Source organism: Triticum dicoccoides, chromosome 3B (assembly GCF_002162155.2).
Source record: "Triticum dicoccoides isolate Atlit2015 ecotype Zavitan chromosome 3B, WEW_v2.0, whole genome shotgun sequence".
Taxonomy (NCBI): domain Eukaryota; kingdom Viridiplantae; phylum Streptophyta; class Magnoliopsida; order Poales; family Poaceae; genus Triticum; species Triticum dicoccoides.
Window position 1 is genome coordinate 369,873,277 of NC_041385.1, and position 9,524 is coordinate 369,882,800.

Below are 9,524 nucleotides of genomic sequence, written 5' to 3' on the forward strand. Positions count from 1 at the left end.
CCCCTGCCCGATCGCGCCGTGGCCGTCGCCCCCGCGGCTGTGTCCGGTGCCCGCGCCCCTGGATTTCCGTAGTCGCCGCGGCCCGGCCTCGCCGCCACCGCTCCACCGTGCTGCCCCGCCTCCAGCCCCACGGGCCACTGCCGAGCCGGCGGCCACTTCCAGCACCCGCGCCCACTGGGGCTCCATCCGGATCGGGCGCCCGTGCGCCCATGCACCCGTTAGGCCTAGGGGCCTATGACAAGGGGCCCCACCCTCGAACGTTTTTATTAAAAAAAAAGAATAAAATAATAATAAAATAATTAAATAAATAATAATAAATTAAATTAATTAACTAATTAAGGGATTAATTAAGTTAACTAATCATAATTAGCTAATTAGTTTAATTAAACAGTAGTTAACTTAATTAACTGCTAATTAGCCTAATCAGTCAATGACAAACGGGACCCACACGTCAGTTGACCAGTCAATGCTTCTGTTGACTGCTGACGTCATGCTGACGTCAGCCTGCACTGTTCTGGATAATGTTGGATTAAAATAATTAAATAAATGCTAAAAATGATTTTAATCTTTTAAAATTAATATAAAATAAACCGTAGCTCGGATGAAAAAACTTTGTACATGAAAGTTGCTCAGAACGACGGGACGATTCCGGATACGCAGTCCGTTCGTCCGCCACACCCCCCTAACCTATCGAACCCGCAACTTTCCCCCTCCGGCTCCTCTGCCCGAAAACACGAAACACCAGGAATACTTTCCCGGGGGTTTTCGCCCCTTCACCGGTATCACCTACTACCGCGTTAGGGCACACCGAACACCGCGTATTGCCTTGATATATTTTGTGGTGCTATGTTTGCTCTGTATTCATTATTTCTTCCCCCTCTTCTCTCCGGTAGACTACGAGACCGACGCTGCTGCTGACCAGTTCGACTATGGAGTTGACGACCCCTCTCTCTTGCCAGAGCAACCAGGCAAGCCCCCCCCCTTGATCACCAGATATCGCCTATTCTCCTCTATACTGCTTGCATTAGAGTAGTGTAGCATGTTACTGCTTTCGTTAATCCTATTCTGATGCATAGCCTGACATTGTCGCTACATCTATTGATACCTTACCTGCAATCCTAAATGCTTAGTATAGGATGCTAGTTTATCATCATTGGCCCTACATTCTTGTCAGTCTGCCTTGCTATACTATCTGGCCGTGATCACTTGGGAGGTGATCACGGGTATATACTATACATACATACATACTATACAGATGGTGACTAAAGTCGGGTCAGCTCATTGAGTACCCGCAAGTGATTCTGACGAGGGGGCTGAAAGGACAGGTGGCTCCATCCCGGTAGAGGTGGGCCTGGGTTCCCGACGGCCCTCGACTGTTACTTTGTGGCGGAGCGACAGGGCAGGTTGAGACCACCTAGGAGACAGGTGGGCCTGGCCCTGTTCGGCGTTCGCGGATACTTAACACGCTTAACGAGATCTTGGTATTTGATCTGAGTCGGCTACGAGCCTATACGCACTAACCATCTACGTGGGAGTAGTTATGGGTATCCCGACGTCGTGGTATCAGCCGAAGCACTTCAGACGTCAGCGACGGAGCGGCGCGCGCCAGATTGGACTGGAACGCCTGCTAGGCTAGGTCTGCTTCCGGCCGCCCTCGCAACGTGCAGGTGTGCTATGGGCGATGGGCCCAGACCCCTGTGCGCTTAGGTTTAGACCGGCGTGCTGGCCTCTCTGTTTTGCCTAGGTGGGGCTGCGACGTGTTGATCTTTCGCGGCCGGGCATGACCCAGGAAAGTGTGTCCGGCCAAATGGGATCAAGCGTGTTGGGTTATGTGGTGCACCCCTGCAGGGAAGTTAATCTATTCGAATAGCCGTGATCTTCGGTAACAGGACGACTTGGAGTTGTACCTTGACCTTATGACAACTAGAACCGGATACTTAATAAAACACACCCTTCCAAGTTCCACAGACAACCCGGTGATCACTTTTCTACAGGGCGACGAGGAGAGGATCACCGGGTAGGATTATGCTATGCGATGCGCCTGGAGATGCGCTTGGAGATGCTACCTGGATATGCTACTTGGAGATGCTACCTGGAGGACTTCAATCTACTCTCTTCTACATGCTGCAAGACGGAGGCTGCCAGAAGCGTAGTCTTCGACAGGATTAGCTATCCCCCTCTTATTCTGGCATTCTGCAGTTCAGTCCACTGATATGGCCTCCTTACACATATACCCATGCATATGTAGTGTAGTTCCTTGCTTGCGAGTACTTTGGATGAGTACTCACGGTTGCTTTCTCCCCCCTTTTTTCCCCTTTCCTTTCTTTCTGGTTGTCGCAACCAGATGCTGGAGTCCAGGAGCCAGACGCCACCGTCGACGACGACTACTACCCCGGAGGTGCCTACTACTACGTGCAGCCCGCTGACGACGACCAGGAGTAGTTAGGAGGATCCCAGGCAGGAGGCCTGCGCCTCTTTCGATCTGTATCCCAGTTTGTGCTAGCCATCTTATGGCAACTTGTTTAACTTATGTCTGTACTCAGATATTGTTGCTTCCGCTGACTCGTCTATGATCAAGCACTTGTATTCGAGCCCTCGAGGCCCTTGGCTTGTATTATGATACTTGTATGACTTATTTTATTTGTAGAGTTGTGTTGTGATATCTTCCCGTGAGTCCCTGATCTTGATCGTACACATTTGCGTGCATGATTAGTGTACGATTGAATCGGGGGCGTCACACGCAACCAATCAACTCTAGATCGCTGCCTCTATATAAAGCAGGGTTGAAAGCGTTTAGAACAACTAATTTAGATGAGAGGGAGTACTTTACAAGGGAAATATCATGTGCTCCCATCCTTGGGGTGCTCCCTGTGCTCCAAGCCTAAAACATCAAATTTAAATGTCTCAAAAATTCTGAAAACAAATTGTGAATGTTAAAAAGGAATGTGACTACACCCCCTAAATATTTCAGGTCCAAACTCGAAATGTACATTGAAAAACAGAAAAGAGAAATCCAAATATGAATAGTGTCAAATGTTGCTTTTGTCTTTTCCTGACACTATTCATGCTAGATTTCACTTTTTTGTTTCTCAATGTGCATTTAGAGTTTGAACCTGAAATTTTTAGGGGTTGTAGTCACATTCCTTGTAAACATGCACATTTTTATCCAAATATTTTTGAAATATTTAAAATTGATTTATTTGAAGTTGGAGTATGGGGAGCATCCCAAGGATGGAGTACTAGATATTTCCCCGTACTTTACAAAATGAATGCCACGCAACATAAGCCGCACACTCCACCTCATTGGGCAGCAGATTACTAGGCCGAGAAGATGGAAGCACTCCGGCCGTTATCCATAACGGCCGTGCCGGCGCTTCTCCCCGCTCCCCCCGTGCCGATTCCTACCTTCGTTGGTACTGGTAGAGAAGTGGGCGGTAGGCGAGGGAAGAGTGTGAGAGCTGGCGCAGGCGGCGCGGGCTGGCTGTCGGGCCTGCTGGGCCGGAAGGGCGGCGGTGGTGCGCCCATGGCGATGACGGTGACACCAGGGACCGTGAAGGCCGGCGATCCCGTGCTTCACGAGCCGGCACAGGAGGTGTCCCCCGGGGACGTGCCTTCCGAGAAGATCCAGGGCGTCATCGATCAGATGATCGCTGTCATGCGCAAAGCCCCTGGCGTTGGCCTCGCCGCCCCACAGATCGGCGTGCCCTTGAAGGTCCGTGCATTGCATTGTGCTCCTGTTATATGCGCTGGCTTATGTTCAATATTCAAAAGACAGTCGCTACATTGCTCAACCTGTTAAATTTGCCAATGACAGATTATTGTTCTCGAGGACACCCAAGAATACATCAGCTATGCTTCCAAGGAGGACATCGATGCGCAGGATCGCCGTTCCTTTGATCTTCTTGTGGGTATATTTTTTCATATGGAACTTTGTTCACCACCCATTACTGTTGTTAGGCTTGAGCACCTTCTCATGGCTCATGCCCTTTTATGTTTCTTGTCCCCCCTAAGCCAGGTTGTTATCAATCCCAAGCTTAGGAAGACGAGTAAAAGAACTGCACGTTTCTATGAAGGATGTCTTAGGTACTTACTCATATATTGCTCTCTGAAAGCTTATTATTAGCAGTAGCTTATTGGTGGAAAAGAAAGCTGAATTTCGGTGTACTTACGTGTATGTCTTCATCCTTTTATGTGGATGCCAGTGTCGATGGATATAGAGCGGTTGTTGAGCGTCATTTGGATGTTGAGGTTTCGGGTTTGGACCGAAATGGACATCCCATGAAGGTGGACGCATCAGGATGGCAGGCACGCATTCTGCAGCATGAGTGTGATCACCTTGAAGGCACATTATATGTTGACAAGATGGTTCCGAGGACATTCAGGACAGTTGATAACTTGAATCTGCCACTTGCCACTGGATGTCCTCCTCTAGGTGCATGATAGCATTGATGACATTCTAGTTTTTCTATTCAAGTATATGTAATCTTTTGTAGTATTTGCAACTTTTTTGCTCCAGTGCAATATCATAATATGTTTTACACATTTATTGTCATGGATGTACATCATGTGGTGATACACATGCAAATAAATGCGGCTTTGTAAATCTAGTTGTCAAATGTCAACCAATGGTGACACTCTTTGAATGTAAGATGATCGGTACATGACTTTTGAAACAAGAAGTTGCCATTTTATCTACATACTAGGTTTTTCTATCTCAGTTTTGTCCATCATTTGAATTTGCAAAACTGTACACCCGAAACTATGATGTCTTTCAAGGTAAATCATGTATTTTGAAGTCCTACATATTTCTTATATCTTGTATTTATGTGTTTTGGTGTTAAAGACATACTACATGAGAAGAACTTGTTAGTTTGCATAAATCTCGAAGCCCTCCCTGGTAGTTAATCCTAATGTAACATCCCAAAATTCCAAATTTTGGAATGTTATATTAAATAAATAAATATGGTTGCTATTTGTTTGCTTTGTGACTGCTTATTTGAAGTTGAGTGAAATTTGTAACATTTTGAAAGTTGAATGAGAGGGAATAAAAGGGCTTTCCCAAACTTTCATACTTGCATTTTGATCTCCATGAATTCAAATTCATTTCATCACAAAACCCTAGAGTGAAGATACATGACTTCTTCCAATTAAAGAAATGAAAAGGGGTTTGAAAATTATTTAGATTTCATTTGAAATATTTTCAAACCAGAAACTTCAAGTGTGACGCCCCGACTTAATCATGCACTAATCATACACGCAAATGCGCACGATCAAGATGAGCGACTCACGGGAAGATATCACAACACAACTCTAGACACACATAAAATAATACAAACTTTATGTTACAAGCCAGGGTCCTCAAGGGCTTGAATACATAATCTCGAATACACAAGAGTCAGCGGAAGCAACAATATCTGAGTACAAACATAAGGCAAAGAAGTCCACTTAAGAAGGACGATCGGAAAGGCAAGGCCTCCTGCCTGGGAGCCTCCTAACTACTCTGGTCGTCGGCGGTCTCCACGTAGTAGTAGCCTCCATCGGGGTAGTAGTAGTCGTCGGTGGTGGCAGCTGGCTCCTGGGATCCATCATCTGATCGCAGCAATCGGGTATAGGGGAAAAGAGTTAGCAAAGCAACTGTGAGTACTCATCCAAAGTACTCGCAAGACTTACATCAGATCTCTTCTAATTATTCATCGGTATCAAAGGAATGGGGCTATATCTTTGGACTGAACTACAGAAATGCCAGAAAAGAGGGAAAGCCTAGCCTACCGAAGACTAGCATCTTGAAGCATCTTGCAGCATTAGAAGAGTGCATAGCATAATATAAAGTAACAAGTATGTTGTAGCAACGCCCAGAAATCCTTCCTTGGCTCCTTGTGAGATAGCAATCCCGGAGCCATCATATCCATTTCACATCTCCAGTATCCAGTTCTAGTTGTATCGATCGGGACACAACTTCGAGCATCCGTTACCGTGGACATGACTATTTGAATAGATTAACTTCTTTGCAGGGGTGCACAAACTTACCCAACATGCTAGATTAACTCCGGTGGGGCACACTATCAGATCATACCCGGCCTCGGCTGATCGACACACTGTAGTGTTGCATAGGCTCAGCAGAGAGGCCAGCATGATGATCTACATCCTAAGCGCTCAGTGGTCTTGGGCCCATCGCTCTTTGCACTCCTCCGTGTTGCGTGGATGGTCGGGATCAGTCCTGGCTACCTCTTTATTCAAGCCAGGTGCTTACGTGGACCACCTAGGCGCGTGCTGCTCAATCACTGACGCTAGTGAGCTTTCGGAAGAAATGTATGACCCACAGTGCCCATACTTATTCCCGTGTGGTGGTCAGTGCAAAAAGGCCAGAGGCCTACTCGGATCACATATCCAAACTGTTAGTGTCTTGGGAGCGCACGGTAACAATAATTGATCCACGATATGTTGTCCCATCGCCCCGTCTCACGGGCTTACGACAAAGGCTAAGAATGACCGGCCGTGCCGCGTAGATATCTCACGGGTACCTCCATGTCAACCCAACTTCACATCACTTGACATTTCTCTCGCGGGTACCTCTCGAGGCCGACGCGACTTCAACATGGTTCTTCGGGTAAAGTCGTACTAACCGTGTGTCCATAACACCAAGGGGGGGTCCGAGGAATCATCCTCGATGGATTCCATTTGATGTAACCGTCAAGGTGAACTTGGAGGAATCACCCTCGAGGGTTCACTCTTGATGTGTTGCACAACATAGTCATTATCAGGAGTGGTTGTCGGTGTCAAAACCGGCGGATCTCGGATAGGGGGTCCCGAACTGTGCGTCTAGGCGGATGGTAACAGGAGACAAGGGACACGATGTTTTTACCCAGGTTCGGGCCCTCTCGATGGAGGTAAAACCCTACTCCTGCTTGATTAATATTGATGATATGGTTAGTACAAGAGTTGATCTACCACGAGATCAGAGAGGCTAAACCCTAGAAGCTAGCCTATGGTATGATTGTGAAAGTGCAACTATCCCTAGGTGGTTTTGGTAATTCATAACAACATATAGCTCATTGAGCTAATGCTATTCCAAGACATATATTTCAGGAAAGCTCAATGAATGGCATGGCATGGATGATGAAAGTGGATCCCTCAAAATACTAAGGACAAAGGATTGGCTCAAGCTCATTAGCTCAAGACTCTTCATTTTATATTTTAGTGATCCAAGATCACATTGAGTCTATAGGAAAAGCCAATACTATAAAGAAGAGATGAGGTGTTGCTTAATGAGCCTCTTGCTTCATGTGCTTAGTGATATGCTCCAAAACCCTCAGCTACTTTCTCACATCCACAAATGACCTAAACCCAAAGACAAAATCGGTCACACCGATTCTTCCTATCCGGCGCCACCGATTTCAAATGTCATAGCCACTGCCATAAACCCTAGGCAAATCGGTTCTACCGATAGGGATCTCGGTCTCACCAAGATAGGATTGTAATCTCTCTGTTTCCCTTCGTAACATTTCGGTCAAACCGAAGTGAGCGATCGGTCCCACCGAGATTGCAATGTAAACTCTTTGTTTCCCTTTTGTAACATTTCGGTCTCACCGAAAAGAGCAAATCGGTCCCACCGAGTTTACCTGACCAACTCTCTAGAAAGCTTATTACCAAAATCGGTCTCACCGAGTTTGTGTAATCGGTCTTACCGAGATTACGTTATGCCCTAACCCTAACCGAATCGATCTCACCGAGTTGCATGTCAGTCCCACCGAAAATCACTAACGGTCACTAGGTTTACTAAATCGGTCTGACCGAGTCTGTTGAATCGGTCCCACCGAGTTTGGTAAATTGTGTGTAACGGTTAGATTTTGTGTGGAGGCTATATATACCCCTTCACCTCCTCTTCATTCGTGGAGAGAGCCATCAGACTAAACCTACACTTCCAACTTACCATTTCTGAGAAAGAACCACCTACTCATGTGTTGAGGCCAAGAGATTCCACTCCTACCATATGAATCTTGATCTCTAGCCTTCCCCAAGTTGCTTTCCACTCAAATCTTCTTTCCACCAGATCCAAATCCTATGAGAGAGAGTTGAGTGTTGGGGAGACTATCATTTGAAGCACAAGAGCAAGGAGTTCATCATCAACGCACCTTTTGTTACTTCTTGGAGAGTGGTGTCTCCTAGATTGGCTAGGTGTCACTTGGGAGCCTCCGACGAGATTATGGAGTTGAACCAAGGAGTTTGTAAGGGCAAGGAGATCGCCTTCTTTGTGAAGATCTACCGCTAGTGAGGCAAGTCCTTCATGGGCGACGGCCATGGTGGGATAGACAAGGTTGCTTCTTCATGGACCCTTCTTGGGTGGAGCCCTCCATGGACTCGCGCAACCGTTACCCTTCGTGGGTTGAAGTCTCCATCAACGTGGATGTACGATAGCACCACCTATCGGAACCACGCCAACAACATCTGTGTCTCCAACTGCGTTTGAATCCTCCAAACCCTTCCATTTACTTTCTTGCAAGTTGCATGCTTTAATTTCTGCTGCCTATATACTCTTTGCATGCTTGCTTGAATAGTGTGATGATTGCTTGACTTGTCCTAAGATAACTAAAATCTGCCAAACTCTAAAATTGGGAAAATGTTAAGTTTTTAATTGGTCAAGTAGTCTAATCACCCCCCTCTAGACATACTTCAAGGTCCTACAAGTGGTATCAGAGCTTTGATCTCCATTTGCTTTGATTTCCATAGCTTTTGGTGGTCATAGCCTTGGTTTCACAACCTAGGAGAGTATGGCGTCTAGCGAGGGAAATTATCACCGTAGAGGTCCTTACTTTGATGGTACTAATTTTGCTAGTTTGAAGCATAAGATGAAAATGCATATTCTTGGACATAACCCCGCCGTTTGGGCTATTATTTGTATTGGCTTGCAAGGTGCTTTGATGGGAGAGAGCCGAACCGTGAAGCTAATGCGGAAGAATTGAAGATGCTGCAATACAACGCTCAAGCTTGTGATATCATCTTCAACGGTTTGTGCCCCGAAGAATTCAACAAAATCAGCCGTCTTGAGAATGCAAAGGAAATTTGGGACACTTTGATAGATATGCACGAAGGTACCGAATCCATCAAGGAATCCAAGTTGTATGTGCTCCAAAGTCAGCTTGACAAGTTCAAAATGAAGGATGGTGAAGGTGTCGCTGAAATGTACTCTAGGCTTGCTCTTATTACAAATGAGATTGCCGGCTTAGGGAGTGAAGAGATGACCGACATATTCATCATCAAGAAGATCCTAAGAGCATTGGATGGAAAGTATGATACCGTGTGCACATTGATCCAAATGATGCCAAACTACAAAGATCTCAAGCCAACGGAAGTCATTGGAAGGATTGTTGCTCATGAGATGTCACTCAAGGATAAGGAGGAACTTCACAACAAGTCAAGTGGTGCTTACAAAGCCTCAAGTGAAGCCCCCACATCATCAAGTGAGAAACAAACTTTAAATGAAGAATTGAGCTTAATGGTGAAGAACTTCAACAAGTTCTACAAGA

At 46.1% G+C, this 9,524-nt stretch overlaps 1 protein-coding gene across 1 annotated transcript; it reads left to right on the forward strand.

The window, feature by feature from the left end:
• Nucleotides 1–3,292: 3,292 nt before the first annotated feature.
• On the forward strand, nucleotides 3,293–4,697 carry LOC119276090 (peptide deformylase 1A, chloroplastic-like). Its single transcript, XM_037557079.1, has 4 exons — nucleotides 3,293–3,712; nucleotides 3,815–3,904; nucleotides 4,016–4,083; nucleotides 4,203–4,697. Exons 1-4 carry the CDS (start codon nucleotides 3,332–3,334, stop codon nucleotides 4,438–4,440), a joined length of 777 nt encoding a protein of 258 aa, XP_037412976.1. The 5' UTR covers nucleotides 3,293–3,331; the 3' UTR covers nucleotides 4,441–4,697.
• Nucleotides 4,698–9,524: the final 4,827 nt, after the last annotated feature.